The sequence below is a fragment of the Chenopodium album genome, chromosome 21 (genome assembly GCF_948465745.1).
Source record: "Chenopodium album chromosome 21, dcCheAlbu1.1, whole genome shotgun sequence".
NCBI lineage: Eukaryota > Viridiplantae > Streptophyta > Magnoliopsida > Caryophyllales > Amaranthaceae > Chenopodium > Chenopodium album.
In genome coordinates, this window is record NC_137854.1 from 6,421,454 (window position 1) to 6,440,787 (window position 19,334).

Sequence of the window (19,334 nt, forward strand, 5' to 3'; positions counted from 1 at the left end):
ACACATATTTCTCATATTAACAATCAAGTCTAACTTTACTCTCGTGCTTTATCATTGATGACAAAACTCCATATCATGTACTCCAATTCCTTGTAACTTGTTACAAAGATATATCGAGTTCAAGAGAATATACTACAAGACTTAATCACTTAACCTCTAGATTCTACAAAGAAAATAAAAAAAATTAAATCCTTTTTTTTTTTTTTTTTTTTTTTTTAAATTTTATTTTTTAAAAGGGTAAACTGAAGGGGCTAGGGTTTACAAATGACAACAGCCAAAACCGGTGGGAGCACTGTATTCGTTGATCCTGAGCAACCCCGGTTATAAAGAGCGCGCCACCACTTTCTCCTCCACCTCCGCCATTACCGCCGCCACCCCTGCACCTGCTCAATTCTACTGCAACCACCGTCAAATCATCCACAATTTTCTCTCTCATTAGATTCAAAGAGAAATATGACGAAATCATCCAAAAAGAGGCAGAAGTACGGCTCCTTATTCGCACCGGAGCATACTGCCGGCGTCGATGAGATTGTCCGCATTAAAATTCACAATATTCTCGAACAGTTTCGTACTTCTCATGATCAAGGTCCCTTTTTTACCCTTTTATCCCTTTTTTTTGGCAAATTTTATCTTTTTTGTTATACCCATTAATGTTAATTAGTTGCTTGATTATATCTGTTGTATATTATGTTATTTTATATATTATGGTTTTATTAATGGATGCTGAAATGTAGAGGTTAATTTGGCTGTTTAATACTCTGTTGTAGACTTTGAAGCTGGTGGTTTAAATGGGGTGGTTGTAATTAGCGGTTCAATTAGCATGTTCATATTGAAATGTTGTGTACCAGGAGAAAAGGGAAATTACAAGTATACTCATTACCCCATTTCGCTTTTTAGGCTTGATTTTGGTCATTATATTGATTAAGAGTATACCTGGAGGACTATGTAGGGAAAATTTAACAATGTATGAGAATACCATGAATGCTAATTTAGTAATTTACAGTGTTTGTCCATATATTTAAAGAGACACTGATGTTCAGAACTTGTTCTCGAAAGGAAAAAGTGATGCTTTGTTATTACCTCTGCAATACAGGAATTGAATTAGAGGGGGTGCCGGGTTATGGTGACTTTGAAATTTCTATATAAGATAAGAAAAAGGAAGCTAGCCTGTTTTTTTTCTTTCCTTGGAGTTTGTGGGTTGTACAATTATTATTCTGTGTTTGCCATACTAGATTAGTAGATTGTAGGGTTTCGTTACATCAACAATCTTTTTCTTATCTGCTCTTTACCGTTGTTTAAAATCTGAGTGGAAGTACATATGAGTTGATTTGGAACGTGAGGTTTTAACCTCTGTTATGTTACTCTTGAAGTAATGTTATCAGTTATTCAAGTGTAATAAACACTTAAACAGCAAACACCACTGCAGCTTTACTTTCACTTCTATTGAGTGCTATATGCTCATGCAAACCCAATTTCTTCAATATCATTCTTTACTTTCTTCATCTAAGTCATCTTTGGCTTATATTGGGCCCTTTATGATCTGCATAATCCTAAATATTAGCTTCTTGATATTCATAAACTCCAACTCTCATTCGATTATCTGCATCTTATATTATTTATTAAGGTGTTTATACACATCCTTCTCATAATACACATCTTTTCTAGAGATATGCTATAGCTGCACACTTTGGTCAATGTTCCTTATCCTTTGTTAAATCGGCTCAAGGTATTTACAACACTCACTTATGGGGAACTCCTTACCATTTAATTTCACTCATGCCAAGAGTAATCTAGTCAATTGTTGTTCTTCTAGTTAGCATTAAGTTAAGTCACTAACCTCCCTCTAAAACAAGATGCAAAAACACCTAATCTACATACTTGACATTGACATTTGAATGTGAAACAAAGAGTTAGAAAAATTGGGTAAATTTAAGAAAGGTGGGTAAGTTAAGAAAGAGGGAGTAAAAATTGGGTTTGTGTAAGAAAAAAATGGATAATATTTGGGGTAAAGGGGGGAAGATTGTTAAAGGTACGTTCTTAAATAAAAAGTAGTAGTGAGTAGAACAGAAAAAAAAACATTTAAAAATATTGGGTTAAAAAAAGGAAAGTGGGTAGGAAAAAAAAGGTAGTATAACTATCCCTCCCATTACTAACCCCATCTTTTTTCTTTCTCTTTTATCTTCACCTACCACACTCCACCACTATCACCATGGGGAATGAGGAAGAGGCAGCCAAAACAAACAGATGGAAGGAGAGTGAAGGAGTGATAATATAGGAGGAGTAAAGGGGTAAGGAATAAAATAGGAAATAAACTTAATTAAGCAACCCTAAATAGAGACGTGTCAACTAAAAAAAACTTCCCGAAAAGGAATATGTGTCCACTAATTTGGAGTGTAGGAAGTAATTTTTTTTATGTAGGATTTTGTTTATAGCTTGTGTATTTTTACAATTCCTTAAAGAGTTTAAGTTTTGAAATTTAGATGCTTTGATTCACAATAGGTGCAACATTCTGTTTTTTTTTTTTTTTTTTTTTTTTTTTTTTTTCTCAAAAGACAAATTTGACCTTTAAATTTATATATATAAGTAAAAAACGTAGTAAAAGTTTATTAGTGAATAGTGTAAAAAGTCAAAATAATGGATATATTGTGAAACAGAGGTAGTAGTTTCAATTATAAATATTGGCGTTTGTAATTTTGTATTGTCATTAGCATATATGTTATACTAATATTTGTGGATTATTTACAAATAAAATAGTGTTTTAATTGCAAATGTTAATTAATCATGATCATGTCAAATAATTGACTAGATTAGAATAATCCGGACTTGTTTGGACTCTGGACCAAAATTATTCAGATCTGTTTTTTGGCTCACCAAATTGGAAATTTCTGTCTTACTGGTTTTGGTCCGATATTGGACAGATGCTGAGCCCTAATTATCATTAGTCATTATCGTGAATTATGTTGTGGATCATCATGTACATAACATGATCATGGATGTTTGCTTTGTTCAACTTCTTTGAGGAGTGACTGTCACTCTGATATCTCGACTGAACTTGTGGTTTGTAGTCACTAACACTACAAAGAAAACTGTAGTTTAGTTTATCTTGCTTTTACCATAAAATCTCCATACACTTGCTTTTCCTTGTGATATGATATCTTGAGACATTTGATAGACTAATGTTAATTTTTTGTTATCGCTATGCAGTATATACTTTTGAACCTAACATGACTAACCATGAACGTGCTGTGGTTCATCAAGAGTCCAAAAAAATGGGCATGATTTCAAAAAGTTCTGGGTGAGTTCTTTTTAAACTCTGAACTTGTTAAATCTGAGAGGAAAAATGCTCTTTACTATGAGGATAGTCTGAATGTTTTCTTAAATGCATTGTTTATGGCCACTCCATTCTTCGCACATATGGCTTTTGCCACTGCTCTTTTCTTACATAGGTATGATTCTTCACAGGAAAGGGAAACAACGACGTGTTGCAGTATTCAAAAGCAAGCCAAAGTTAGAATGCTCGGAGCAAAGGGAAAATCCTGTGATCACATTCTCAGATGAATCTAAAAGGGTTTTGAATGACCTTTTTATTCGTTATCCACCTGGTGAAGATGAATTTGGAAAAGAATATTCTAATGGGTCCACTGATAATAATAATCCTAGGTCACGGGGTAAAAGAGAGAATATATTCTGTAAGCCTTTAATGAACAAGGATGAAATAGAAAAGCAGGTGGAGTTGCTCAAGAGCAAGATACAGCAAAAAAATCACTTGCAAGAGGTTCTTACATCTTGAAACTGGAGTTCTTACTTTTTGTTTTTTTAAACTCATGAAATGATATTGGTTCTTCACAGGTTTGAACTCTTTGTGGGTTGCATAAAAGTGATTTTGTTGTTGTATTGATTGATGAATGCAGATATCTAAGAAAAGGTCTCAGCTTCCTATTGCAACTTTCCAGGATGTTATTACGTCAACAATCTTAACTCATCAGGTTTGTTGCTGTACAAAAAGGCAAATTAATACGTAAATGTGGTACATATTTGCATAATATAACAATACTAGGTAGCGGATTGCATACGTCTACCCAACCCCGTACTGGGGAATTTAGTAACATTTATAGTCTATTACATTTTCTTATTAGCGTGATTATAAATTTCAAAGACATCCCACATTGTCCCCCTTTTTATTAGATAAAATAGACATACAATAAAGTACGGGGTAGTTTAGGGAACTTTTGTTACCTTTTGGGAAGATTCTTGGCAGGAGAGGTTTCTTCTGAATTTTCTCTTTTTCATTCAATTAATTGTTCTATAGTTCTCTATTCATCATACTTCAATTTACATTGGGTGTAGATTGTGTGTCCAACTCAAATAGTTGAAGGAATTTTCATGTGTGGTAGTTGGGGAAACTCACCTGTCACCAGGTTACCCTGAGTCTATTTTCTTGATGGAGCTCCAAGATGAAAGATTTTGTTGGCTGATATATAAGCTAATTCAGTTGTCATTCTTTCAATTTCCAATCACAAAAGACTCATACTTTCAGCCTTTTGTTATGGATCAGGTTGCACGCAATTATAATTAAACGAATTCACACTAAATTAAGGCAAAAGCTTGAGCATAAATTGGAGATAATTCGAATGACAGATTTTAGGAAGATAAAGTATAGCTTTAGGCTTTAAGTCTCATGGTTGCTTGAGGCTACTGATCTCACAAAAGTTCACTCAATTTCTGGATACCTTACAAAATGTGCTCTCCTTCTTTATATATTACAACACTTACTCAATGCATGCTACTAATTAATAACAGGTGTCTTCTACTTTTAAACAAGGAAACTCAAAAGATCAATTCTTCTTCTTTGCTTTCCATTCTTTACTTCTCTGCTTTCCATTTTCAGCTTTCCCTTCACAAGGCTTTCCTAAGCCTTTTGTCTGCTTCTTTCTCAAGATCTGTGACCAATGTGTCTTGCTGCTTCTGGTTCCCTATTTTGAGGATTCCACCGTTGGACCTGTTTCGTTGCCTTTCTCTCTTGACTTTCTTCCTAGTGTAGACCCGAATCTGTTGTGGTTGACCCAGATCCATCAAAGCTTTCCTTTGTTCCACTTGTTCTTTGAAGGCTGATATTCCAAGTGGGTGATTGGCCTTGAATTCTGATAGTAATCATGCAGGCAGCTAGTTTTACAAAATTTCATGCCTTTTGGAACCTATATATTCAGTGGCCTTCTCCGTCGGTCTCCCTGTTGGGTTCCTTGTGTTTTTCTACTGGTGATAGCTGAGATGGGTAATCATCTGTTCTTGGCTTCTCAGAATGTGGTTTGGTGGGGTGGTCCACTTTATTTTGGCATATCATTTGTAGGTCCTTGATACGAGGTTTGAAAGGCATATGTTGTAGCTGTATTGGTTGTGGTGTGATGCTAGAATATTACAGTAATTTATAGTTCTTAGTCATCTTTTTAGCTGAGCAAAGAAACATGTTGAGGTAAAATTGATTAGAACGGTAGCTAATTATTAGTCTGATTTTATTTGAGAAATTCATTCATACATTCATATGAGAATGGGCTTCTTGTATGCCAAAATCTATTTCTTTTGGGAGGGTATGAGACTGAGCGTCAAAGTTTTCTTTTGAATATCTGATAAGACAAAAGTGTAGTTAGTTAGTGTTTGTGGTTTTTAATTATGTAGTCTGTTCTTGTGGTGAAAATTAAATTTGAACTTGTAAAAGCTATGTTAATCGAATACAGCTAATGTCGTGAAGTATCCGTGTTGACACGACACTTCACGGACACGGACATATGACACGTGTCCGATCCTTCACTGTGCACTCGGACACTTCCGGAGAGGAAAAAAGAGATGAAACATGAAAGAGAAATATATCTTGTTCGAAAACCACCATTAATATAGAGAAGATGGAGATAAGAAAATTGCCATATATTAGGAGAATTTATCGAGGAAAGAATTAAAATAAAAAATAAATAGGGGTAGACATAATGAAAAATTTAAAGCTTTTGTAATATATAATTTATTTATATAAATTTTAAGTGATGTATTGACGTGTCCCTGTACTCGTGTCCTAAAATTTTGGAACTTGCCGGATCGGACACATAGACACATGTCTGTGTCCAACACCTGTTCCCGAGTCCATTTAACATAGTGTAAAAGTAATCTCTAGGCTTAACTCTTTGTATTCTCGAGTCATGGGTGCCATGAGTATGCTGTGTAATTTTGGTTGCAGAAAGTTGATCATTTTTACTTATTAGCAGTCATGTTTTCTGTCAAATTGCTGATCACTGGCTTTATCTCTGGGAATTTGTTCTGGCATGACTGTTCTAATTTATATTATGATTTTTATTATTTTTACCTTTTCAGCTATGCCAGTTCTTGGTTTATCATTAAAATGTCTAGCTTCCAGCTTGCAAATTGATTGGAAGTCTTACTAATGCCAATTTCTTAGAGCAGGTTGTGCTCATATCTGGAGAGACTGGTTGTGGGAAGACTACACAGGTAGCTAATTTTGCTTATTCTCACTGTAATTGTCTAAGTTCAGTTATGTCCTCTACATTACTAGGTTGATGTCTGCACAAATTGACTTGATTTAAGTTTATGTCAAATCTGTTATTACTTATGTTACTTGGAGTCAGCTAGAAGTAGTGTTTGACACGGCTATGTGCCTATGTTTCAGACACAGCCTGTTTATGAATGTTATGCATGATTTTTGTATAAAATTAAATGTCTTAATATCCACCTATGTCTGAGTGTTGAGTATTTGCTATGGGTACTTATGGTGAAATGAAGAGTTGGAGTAGAGTAACGCAAGTTATTGTTGATCTACAAATTTCATATTTGTGCTGTAGAGATTTTGTTATTGTGTATCAAATGCTTGAGAGGAATGCTTTTCCTTTTTCTAATTTGTAACTTAACTCTAGGCTTGTTTTCCTTTTCTTTATTACTATTACTTCCCTTGGCTAATATGTGATGTGTATAGATGGAATTTTAGTTTTGTGGTTTTGTACTTGATCAACAGATCAGCTAACTCTACTTTTTAGGGAAGCTAATTAATTTATAAGATATGATAGATGCTTTAGGTATATGTAAATATAGCTGATCTTTGCAAAATGCATGGAAAAATAGACGCTTTATAGGAAGAAGTGCATAATGCACCAAAAAGAGAAGATTGATCGTCTCGACTACTCTTGAGACACAAACCACTAGTTTAATTTTACATGGTAGCCCTTAGTTTTTTTGCTACCAAACTAACCATGGTTGGAATTAAGAAAAACAAAAACAAAACAAAACAAAACAAAACAAAACGAAAGGGTTATCAAATCCAGGTGTAATGGACTGAATTATAATCTGATTTAATAATGCAAGTAAATAAAGATTAAAGCTTGGATTTTGATTTATAATGATTGAAAGGTTACAAAAGATAGGTTAATAGCTTAAGGCTATCAATCTTCAAAAGTGAGTTTAGCTCACAACTCTCCAAGGAGTGACCTGAGGTCACAACTCTCAACAAGTTTCATCCAATTTTTGCCTACTCTCTTCCTTCTCTTTTTTCTATTTATACTAAGGCTACAACTACTAACCTAATAATTCTATAATTCCCATATTGCCAAGACTACATTTGATACTAGTAACATACTAAACTGCCCATAATACCCTCCCCTAGGATAGTTCATTACACCAGGTAGCAAAAACTATTTCTCAATGTAATGAATACAATTGGAATTTTACACCATATCTAGTAGGTTTTTTTAGATAAATTTGTGTACATCTTGCAACCCTACCTAAGATTATAAAAAGTTTATATTTGAAATATATACATTTAGACGAATCTGAAAAGATTCCACATCGACCACATGTGACATGGCTATATTATAATGTGAATAGTTACCAATGGGTCCAAAGTCAAAACGTCATAAATAATGTGAAACAGAGGAAGCACTTTATACGGTTACTCCCTTTTTCTTACACCCACACACCTTTTTGCACATCTCTTTTTAGTTACCACCTTTTTCTCATATCCATTCACTTATTTTAAATTTTATTAGCATACACAATGGAGGTGAATTACTCAAGTCTTATTTAGTCAAATTGCATTATCTCCATTATTCAATACTCCCTCTGTTACGTAATAATCGCAACACTTTTTTTTAACACATGTTTTATAATAATTGCAAACAATATCTTATTTGGCAAGGACCCAATAATATTTATTATTCTCCTTCCCACCAACCCGACTTACACGATTTTTTTTTATTAGTTCTCTTCCACTAACAATTTAATATGTCCCCACTAACTATACTTTATGTTACGAAGTATAAAATTCCCCCTTTGGTCCTTATTCTCTACTTTATAATATTCTAAAACTTTGTGCAATGTCTGGTGTTGCGATTATTATGAAACGCTGGGAATATTAATTTACTTATAGTTATCATGGATCTATCACTCATGTGTTTAAAGGTTATTATATTACCTATTACTTAATTTTAGGCATTTTTAGGTAGACTAAATTTATACGAATACGATGAAAATTGTTAAGAACTTGTAGTTCTCTCCTTTTTTAATTTGTAATAAATTAAGTCCCAATAGGGCTAGAAGACTAGGGATGAAAGCTACTATTTTTTAAAATGTCAGCAATGTTTCTCTGGATGGACAGGAAAATACTTTTGAAAAGCAAGCACTGTTCAGCAGCTGAATGGTGGATCAGCTGGATAAGTAAATGGTGGACCTTTCAATTTTGTCTATCGTATAGTGAAGAATTTGAATTGGGACTGTGAAGCTAATATGGGGATGTCATGGGCTTAGAAGTTGTTATTGGGGTTCTAGATCTATCTTGCATCTTTAAAATATAAATTATGATGACGTATGTATTGACTGGTTGTGTTTCAGACAATACTTAGATTAACTGATGTGATGTGTCTGCATCCTGATGTTATGCTAAAAGTTGATACAACATTGATCCTCTTTCTCATGCTGATATATGGTGGTTATGACATCTGTTTCTATACCTCAGGTTCCTCAATATCTTTTAGATTCCATGTGGGCTAGGGGTGAGGCTTGTAAAATAATCTGTACACAACCACGACGTATTTCGGCTATGTCAGGTCAGATTATCCTTTTATTTTTGTATTAATTTGCTTGACTGACAAAGCTTTGGCTGACAATATCTTTTTAGCACATTTGACTGATGATTTCCTTGCTTGCTATCATGCATATTTTTATTAGTTGCGGACAGAATTTCTCATGAAAGAGGAGAAAATATTGGAGAAAGTGTTGGATACAAGGTAAAATCTTAGAAGCTGTGCTATACATTCTCTCTCTCTCTCTCTCTTCTCTCTCTCTCTCTCTCTCTCTCTCTCTCTCTCTCTCCCCCCCCTGTGTGTGTGTGTGTGTGTATATGTATGTATGTATATAAGGGAAAAAAGGTTATATTGACCTTTATTTCATTTATCTAATGTGCCTCGCATAATGTACCTTTTAGTGAAAAAATAAATTGACTTTAGTTAAGATATTATATATTGTATACAATTGCAATATCATGAATATTAGTTTTGTTGCCATCATATGTTCTAATTTATTATTAAAGTGTTCCTATGCAAGGTTATTTGTCACATTCCCTCTCACGCACTCGCAATTTGTCATGAGAAAATACAAGTTAATCTTTATGATTGACAAATTTTGTCAAACTAGTGGCAATATTGTAAATAAGTGCACTTTGTTTCTACTCGTCTTTTCCTTTTTGTTGTTGTTAAGGCTAAAAGTTAAAGAGGGACCTGTTAGAGGAAGGGGTTGCGCTGGACATCGTTTTGGCAAATGTTTGAAAGTTGAAATTGCAGAACCCATGTGATTTTAATCAACTCTCTCTCCCTCACTATATTTCCTCTTTAAATATTCTTTTGCAAATTTTACTTTTAACTATATTCATTTATATTCTTTACATGTGTATAAAGTAGGAAATTGGTTAATTTATTATAATGAATCATTTTATTTAGCACAATAAGGATTGTATGATAAATATTCAATTAATGAACCGATTCAATACCAATGATGAATTATGTTTCCAGATGCTGCACCTAACAAAACTTTCCAGTGAATTGAAAACCCGTCAACTAGTTATAAAAAAATAAGAAAATCTACCGACTAGTATATTACGATCTCATACCTGTTCAACCAAAGTGAACCACAAATAGGTAACTCTGCAGTTATGGTTGATTGTAAGCAAATCAAAGGAACACACAAAAATGGAAACCTCGTATGTTTGACTATATGCTGGAAAAATGTTTTTTTTTTTTTTTTAAATTTTTTTATTTTTATTTTTTATTTATTCATTTTTGTGCTTAGTTTTTCATTTAAAATGCTCTTTACCTTATAATTGGCATTATGTTGTATATTTATGCTAGTTTACTACTTATATTTGCTCATTTCTATCCATGTTAATTTCTCTACTTGTGCATTCTCATTAAACTGTTATGGGAGACCTCAGCCCTGGGATTGTGTTGTTGAATGGTTTCATAATTTTTTTGAATACAATACCATTAATTTACGGAGGATCACGTTCTTGAAAATCTGTATGTAGAAATTTATGTGAAACTTCCATTTTAATTAAAATCTAGCAATTGATAACAGAGGAAGTATATGTTATGAAACTAGAGTGGCTTCTTTATCACTATGTTAGAGATTGTCATTTTGGTGTCATGTCATAGTTGATGGTGGAAAGGATTTATGTCAACCTTTTTCTTTGAAGTAGTGTGCAGCCTTTTGTTATCTGTATGTATGCAGTGTGTAATGTACTTCCCAGTTTTCTTTTAAATGCAGCAGTTTGACTTTTACATTATTCATATACCCCACTTTGACTAGATTTGTTGATTTATACTTTATTAATATCAATATTGTTTTTTATAATTCTTAAATATTTAGTAATAAAAAGTTTTAATGATTGAAATAACACATTGACAAGCGTGTAATGAGAACTATTGCATTCAAAAGGAAACAGAGGAAGTATAATTTTGTCAAACAGTGAAGTGATTTGCCTGATAACTGATTATGTGCAACTTTAATGGGTATTAATTATCATTTTATTGTAGCAGGAATCAATATACTGTTTGAATTGAGTGCGGAACACTTTCTTAGTTGGAAAATTTGGCTTTGATGGGGACTTTAGATCTATTATGATGACTATATTGTTTGAAAATTCTGTAATAAGAATTTGCTACTGCATATAACTGACTCATTTATCTGCATTGGTAGATAAGAATGGACACCAAAGGTGGAAGAAATTCATCTATTGTATTTTGCACAAACGGAATCATGCTGAGGGTGCTTGTTTCTGGTGGCTCTAATGGATCCCAACCAGGAGCTGTAGATCTTTCTCAGATCTCCCACATTATTGTGGTAATATTTTCTTTTTATTTTCCATTCTGGCAAACTTTGAAGCATTTCCTTGACTTGTTTTAATTTCATGGGTTTTCCATCGTGTAGGTGGTAAATGTAAATGTTATGCTGATAGCTAAGTTATGTGTCTTGTGTTGGTCCCTAGTCATATAATGTTATAAGCATTGCTAAAACATATGCAGTTGAGTTGTGACTAAGGCACTGAGGTGTGCTCAAAGGATGGGTGCCTAGAGGCACTTTAACTCAAGGGGCATAACCCTGATTCTGTACTTAAGTAATTCTAAATGACAATATAGTTAAAGCACTGTTTTATTTCTATTTTTTTAGTCCGACTTCTGCTTCTGAAAGCTCTGTTAATTAAATCAGCAAATGGCCCTTAGCTCCATTCTTTCTTCAACATTTTGTTTGAATTTCACCTGTTTGTGTATGGTGAGTGTTGAAATGTAGTTTCTACAAATGCTGATGTGGAAATAGGTGGTTTAACAATTGATTCGTATTTGTTTTTGGTTCCTAAACAGAATTAAAACTGTGAAACAACTCAGAATAAACCCAGCTGAAGAGTATATAATCCATTTTTTTCTAAGTTCTACCAAAGGTTTTTTTTTTTTTTCCATCCATCTACCTTTCTTCTCTCTGTCTTTCTATTGGTCTCCCCCAAATTTCACTTTGCCTTGATGATTTATTAAACAAATACTCTCAAACTCATGAAGATGCTTATAGAAATGACTTTGCGAAATATCATTAGTTTGGCCCATTACTAAACTAGGGAGACTTATATTCATTGTCCCAATAAAGGATTGAAGTTAAGGTATTTAAAGAGCCAAGTAAAGACAATTGGTTAATAATTTGATGCTAAACTACTGAATTATGCTTAAAAAAGCAAACAAGCCATATAAGAGCCTAAGCCTAGGGCAAGGGCTAAACCTCTCAGATTGATCATGAAAATGATTAAACATGGGAAAATAGAGGGCTGGGGACAATATTAGGGTAAGTCATTTAATAGAACGATAGAACCTAACTACTCTTTCAAGCTGGATGGGAAAAGTTAAATACTATAACTCTTATGATCATGAACACAATTCAAGCAATTAAATTGATATGCATAAGGACAAAAATTAAATCCTTCACTATCAATGAATAAAAGGATTCTCTGACTTTATTAAGCTTGATACTAGTGTGCACTTTTGAGTAGTTTTACTGCTGTGTTCACCTGTATTTGATTTCTCTGTTTCTCTCATCTGGTTAGATATTAGACTGTAGAAATACAGGATATCTAATCATATGTAATTGTACCTGATATATTAAAGAATCATGCAACTGCTTAAATGCGCTAGTTTTGATGGTAGCTAATCAACTCTTAGTATTTACTTTTATGTTTTCAGCTGATGATCTTTTTCAGCATTTCAGTTTCGCAACTAAATCTGATTTTCCCCATTTAATATATTTTCCTTGTCTTGCTGCTTGTTTTCACACATAGGATGAGATTCATGAAAGGGATCGATACTCTGACTTTATGCTTGCAATCCTCAGGTATTCTGCAATTTGAATCTTCAACCTTTTTTTTTTAGTTGTGGAAAAGTTTTTCTAGTTCTATCATAACTCACAACTGGAGGTAAATAACCAGTGTGTGCATCCATATCCCACGGCCCCTCATCCTTTTCCTCTCTATCTAAAAACAATTCAAGTTAGGGGATAATTATTATTTTTATTGTTGTTATTTTTTTTGTAGGATTTGAGTTAGGGAGTTTGTTAACCATTGGTTTAATTGCACTGTTTTTCTTTTTATTTCATGCATCTCTCTCCGACTCTCCCTGTAATTTAATTTGGTTGATCAATCTGCCTATGTTTGCCCTTGCATGCAGAGACCTTCTTCCAACCTATCCACATCTACGCATGGTGAGTAATTTTTAGATGATGTATCTAGTTTATATTAATCTCTCTTTCCTTTTGTTTTTTTTTTTTTAATATAATTTTTTTTTTCTATGTTCATAATCTGAAACTTTCAGGTACTTATGAGTGCTACACTTGATGCTGAAAGGTTTTCTCATTATTTTGGAGGCTGTCCAGTTATCCGTGTGCCCGGATTCACTCATCCTGTATGACTTTTTTTTGTATATATTTCTACTGTTTCTATGTTAAATTTCTTTCACTAACGCTGTACTATTTCTGCTTCTTTGCTTCTAAATTTTTTTACCCCTTGTCACCCTGTGTATCCTTGTTTCAGGTCAAAACTTTTTACTTGGAGGAAATTCTGTCCATATTGAGAACTCCAGACAAGAACCATCTTAACTCTAGTTTGTCTAGTCAAGTGATTGAAGAGGGCAGCTTGAGTGAGCAGTCTCGTATGGCACTAGATGAGGCGATTGAGATGAGTAGTTCAAATGAAGAATTCGATACTCTCCTAGAATTGATTTCTTCAGAAGGAACATCCAAAGTTCTGAATTACCAGCATTCTTTAACTGGAGTGTCCCCGTTAATGGTATTTGCTGGTAAGGGAAGAGTTGGTGATATTTGTACACTTCTTTCCTTAGGTGCAGATTGCCATCTGCAGGCCCGTGATGGGAGCACTGCTTTAGATTGGGCTAAGCGTGAAGATCAATCTGAAGCTGTAGAAATCATAATGAAACACATGGTTGATAGCTCTTCGAGCTCAGTGGAAGAACAGCAGTTGCTTGAAAAATACATGTCAACTACTAATCCTGATTTTATTGATGTCGTCTTAATTGAGAAGTTGTTGAGGAAGATATGCATGGAGTCAGAGAATGGGGCTATTCTTGTTTTTCTTCCAGGATGGGAAGATATAAATAGGACTCGGGAGACTTTATTGGCTAATTCATTTTTCAAGGACTCCCATAAGTTTGCAATTTTCTCTCTTCACTCTATGGTTCCATCAGCTGAGCAAAAAAAAGTTTTTAATCGGCCACCTGTAGGTTGTCGTAAAATTATCCTTTCAACTAATATAGCCGAGACTGCCATCACCATTGATGATGTTGTCTACGTCCTTGATAGTGGTCGAATGAAGGAGAAAAGTTATGATCCATACAGTAATGTGTCAACCCTGCAATCTTCTTGGACTTCAAAGGCAAGTGCAAAACAACGAGAGGGGCGTGCAGGCCGTTGCCAGCCTGGCGTCTGTTATCATCTCTATTCAAAACTACGAGCAGTCTCCTTTCTGGATTTCCAGGTGCCTGAAATAAGGAGAATGCCAATAGAGGAACTATGTTTGCAGGTACATCTTTCTTTGGATAATGTGTATAATTTTTAAGACTCTTTTGAATTATATGGAGTCCTTCTAGCTTGCTGATAAGATGAGCAGTTAAAGACTTAAAGTATTCAAGTTTGCATTTTTTTTAATCTGTGTGTGTTGGGGGGAGGAGGGGGGGTGTGGGGGGATGTTAACATGTGTTAACTACTATATTTTGTTTACTTCCGACTGTTAATTCTAGACATTATTATTGTAAAAGTACTAAGAGTGAACCCTATCATGTGATATTTGTAACAGGTCAAGATGCTTGATCCAAATTGCAAAGTAGAGGATTTTTTGAAGAAAACACTAGATCCTCCAGTAGCTGAGACAATGAAAAATGCTATTACTGTTCTACAAGAAATTGGCGCGTTGTCACATGATGAGGGATTGACAGAATTAGGAAGGAAACTGGGTTCGTTGCCTGTGCATCCATTAACCAGCAAGATGCTATTCTTTGCTATATTGTTGAATTGCTTGGATCCAGCCTTGACGCTTGCTTGTGCAGCTGATTATAGAGACCCCTTCACTTTACCTATGTTACCCAATGAAAGGAAAAGAGCAGTTGCAGCAAAAGCAGAGCTTGCGTCATTGTATGGAGGAAATAGTGATCAATTGGCGATTGTTGCAGCATTTGACTGCTGGAGGAATGCGAGGAAAATGGGTCTAGAATCACGGTTTTGTTCTGAATATTTTGTGTCCTCGAGCATTATGCATATGCTGTCTGGTATGCGTAATCAACTTGCAAATGAGTTAACCAGGACTGGGTGTATACCAGATGACATATCAAGCTGTAGTATGAATGCCAGGGAGCCGGGCATAATTCGTGCAGTTATTGTGGCTGGCATGTACCCGATGGTGGGAAGGTTGCATCCACCTGTTAGGAGGGGTAAAAGGCTGACTGTGGAGACTGCTAATAGTGGTTATGATAGAGTTTTATTACACCCACAATCAATGAACTCAAAGTTATATATGAAGAATACTGATGAGCCAGCTCTACTCGTGTATGATGAGGTAACTAGAGTGGATGGGTCTTTGCACACAAGGAACACTACTATTATCAGTCCAATTCCTTTATTATTACTTGCTACAGAAATTGTTGTGGCACCTGCAAGGGACACTGGTGATGATGTGGATGATGATAGTGGAAGTGATGCTGCTGGTGATGATGATAGTGATGAAGGTGAAATGGAATGCCTTGAAAAGAAAAATAAAAAACCGGAAGATAAGGTCATGTCATCACCTGAAAATGCTGTCACATTAATTGTTGATCGCTGGCTGCCCTATGTATCAACAGCCCTTGAAGTTGCTCAGATATACTGTTTGAGAGAGCGGTTGTCTGCGGCTATCCTTTTCAAAGTAAGTTGTACTGTATTACTTTTCAATTGCATCCTCATTTATGACTAGTGAAATTTTGTTGACCACCTCACATATGCTTCAGGTAACATACCCAAAAAAGGTTCTTCCGCCAGCTCTGGGAACATCCATTTATGCAATTGCTTGTATTCTTGCATATGATGGGATGACGGGAGTTTCAATCCTCAAGGAATCTGTGGAAACTTTGACTTCAATGGTACATAATACTGGAATTGGCAATTCATCCGCAGAACAGAATAAGGAAAATCCTGCTGCAAAAAGTTTCCTCATATCTCTATTCAGCTATAGTACTCAATACCATGAATCTTCATCGCAGCCTGTGCAAGTGCAAGCAAAGAAACACTCGTCAAAACGACGACGTGGAAATAAGTCCGGCCAAGGAGGGCCGTAAGGATGATGTTATACAATTTTTGTGGGGTAATGTTGTAATACTGATACCGCTCCTGAAGCAGGAGGAGCTGTCGGCCTGTGGCAGAATTGATGAATATCTTCAGCCTGTTTTGGGTGTAGTGGCTATTGTGCTGCATTTGTTGAGCCTTATCTTATGCCTGATTGGAAGTTTATGATGAGAAGGCATATGAGCTCGACCTTTGAATTTACCGAGGGATCCGCGCGGCCCTCATACACCAAACATTCTGTAAATAGTAAGTTGTAGTACTGCAGTGACCCCGAATGTCTTGCTATTTTTTCCCGATGTAAAGTATTGGCTTACCACAAATTAATGCGAAGGCGCTAGTGCATTTTTGAGTTTATGCAATGGCAATTAGTCTCCATATTTTTTTAGCCTTCTGATTATGCTGTCAGTACTTGTATTAACAATATCAACTTTATTTCACAGAATGGATTTCTTAGTTCATGTACAATCTAATTCCTACATATTTACAAAATATTGTTCATTAATATCTTTGATTTTCATTAATTAAAAGATCATAAAAATTTGAATTAGAAAAACAAAAACTAAGATGAATTCAATAAGTTTTTATTTTTTATTTTTTTTTTATTTTTTATATGATTATATATTTTTCTATCGTATAAAACACGAAAGGTTGTCAAAAGATTGTAGAAACTGCAAGTCTGCAATGCATTTATTCAATACTTGAATACTTGATTTCATTGCTCTATCAAATACAGATTAGAACAATTTTCCACTTTGATATTATGAGGTTTCACATAATTTCTCTTCAAGTCTTCATTACCCTATACGCAAATTATTTTATGTTTAAAGTTTAACCCTAAAATTCAAAATAATTATTTATACGATGATTAAGCAAATCTTTATTAGAATGATTGAATACGAAGTGTATGTTATATATCTACGTCAAAATTGATCAAATTTTAAAATCCTTATTATAGGGTAACATTAAAGATCATTCAAGTGTTCATCAATCTAGACATCAGCAAGAAGGAACTGTTAATCAAGATTAAAGTCTGGAAATTAAGTCTTTCAAGGATTATCGACCTTTAGGAGTTGTACAAGCACATAATTGTGAAACCAGGCCAAAACATCAAGGATTTTCTCTTAACAAAAGTCAGAATCATAAAAATATAAAAACAATAATAAGTAAAAGAAAAAACAAATCTAAAGAAACCCTTTTAAGTTTTAATTTAGTGCTTTAGTACATGGAAGTGAAAATTGCTACTGTAATAATTAAATTAGATACACTCAAACGTACTAACACTCAGATTTCAAAAGAATTAATTGATGGTACGAACTTCTTACAATTGATAATAACCTCTAAATGCAACCAATAAACGTACCTAAAAGATTTAATAAACAACGACGTAACATTGTTTGAAATAAAATAAAACAACCCTAACAATTAATAATCAAAGAATTAATTGAATGATAAGTAAACTATCCAGAATAAATCTCCAGCATCATATAATGAGATTGATCAATAATATTTATGGCCTATTGCAGTTCCAAACAGCATGACGGGTTTTTCTTTGATGATGATGAAGTGAAGAGCGGCGTTGTGTCGAAACGTTGCAACAAGAATGCAATCATCTTCTTTTAGTCCATTATCCTTCTTCAGTCTAGGCCACTCCCGTCCTTTCCCCGACTTCAAAACATACTTAAATTTGGGATCATCCTCGTTGTTGTTGTTGTTGTTGTCGTTGTTCTTCTTCTTATCTTTATAATTCCATCTACTTAGGGGCATCTTGTACACGATCGATCCCATGATGACGTTGACTTCGATATCCGCCGTTTTAAGAAGCTCTTTCTCATGATTTGTTAGGAACGACGCATCAAGTTTTTTATCTGAACCTGCCGGGAGGGCTAGTCGTGCTTGTTGAGGTGCCATATCAGATGGAGTCATTTTCTTTTCCATTATTACTTTCACTTCGCTAATCTCTTCTTTATTGTATCCCAAAATACGCGTCACATGCTCGACAATTGAGGCTTTAGTAGCATCATTATCATGATCAACGAAAGATAATTTATTAGCAGCAGGCTTCTTGATCTTCATCTTCTTAGGTTTGTTGTTGTTGTTGTTGCTGATCACGTGCACGGGGGGTTTCGAGGCCTCGGGTTGTTGTTGTTGTTGTGATGAAGGTGATGGTTTGGCAAAGGTAATTTTCAAGTTGAAATTAGGGCTTCTCATAATGTAACACTCTCTTTGTATCTTGGATTTTGGTTCTCCATCATCTTCGGTTGTAGCATTATTATTGTTTCGTTTGTTGTTGTTGTTGATGATGGTGGTGTTTTCTTGGGTTTCTGATTTCTCCATTGAAATCAATCGAGAAAGAAGAACGATGAACAAGCTAAGAGAGAATGATTTCAACAAGAGAATGAATTGAATGAATGAAGCTATAATGCGTAATATGATGAGTATATATAGGTAAAATGATGAATCAAGAGGAGTTCGGGATGATTTAGGAATGAACATACTTGATGAGCAAGCTCCCTAAAATATCTGTTTTAGTAGTAATATGATTGTTTTTAGGAAATAAAATCCAAAAGATTCTGTTCAAAAAGATGATATTCTTATTATAGGAATTAATATCTAAAAACCTAGATTAAGATAGAGAGATACTCTAAGATTCTAGGAAACTTATTCAGTAGTTTGACTACGAGTAGTATTAGCTAGCTGAGTTTTGTTAAAAATATCTGATCTTTTACAATGTGACTGTTAAATTTTCACAATTTATTTATTTATTTATTTTTTTTGGAAGACTCATGTTTACTCAGTTCATTCCTAATTATATATTAAAATAATATTTCAAATTGTAATCTGATAGTATATTTTTATTATAATCTTATTTTAGGAAACAATATCTCAAAACCTCGATTATGATCCGTGTACAAGGGGTATATCAGGTACGCTGT

The 19,334-nt window shown here is 34.3% G+C and overlaps 1 protein-coding gene across 1 annotated transcript; it reads left to right on the forward strand.

Annotated features, from left to right (window-relative positions):
• Window positions 1-264: 264 nt before the first annotated feature.
• LOC145601574 (DExH-box ATP-dependent RNA helicase DExH6-like) lies at window positions 265-16,859 on the forward strand. Its single transcript, XM_081657611.1, has 14 exons — window positions 265-586; window positions 3,205-3,295; window positions 3,463-3,775; window positions 3,912-3,986; window positions 6,448-6,492; window positions 9,005-9,095; window positions 9,217-9,275; window positions 11,239-11,382; window positions 12,860-12,912; window positions 13,245-13,278; window positions 13,389-13,478; window positions 13,607-14,611; window positions 14,885-15,985; window positions 16,068-16,859. Exons 1-14 carry the CDS (start codon window positions 454-456, stop codon window positions 16,392-16,394), a joined length of 3,561 nt encoding a protein of 1,186 aa, XP_081513737.1. The 5' UTR covers window positions 265-453; the 3' UTR covers window positions 16,395-16,859.
• The last annotated feature ends 2,475 nt before the right edge of the window (window positions 16,860-19,334 follow it).

Excerpts from the sequence above, each read along its gene's own strand:
- LOC145601574 (XM_081657611.1), top strand. The coding sequence starts at position 454 with ATGACGAAATCATCCAAAAAGAGGCAGAAGTACGGCTCCTTATTCGCA. Across the intron at positions 9,276-11,238 it reads GAGAAAGTGTTGGATACAAG|ATAAGAATGGACACCAAAGG; the intron begins GTAAAATCTTAG and ends CTGCATTGGTAG. Across the intron at positions 12,913-13,244 it reads TTTATGCTTGCAATCCTCAG|AGACCTTCTTCCAACCTATC; the intron begins GTATTCTGCAAT and ends CCTTGCATGCAG.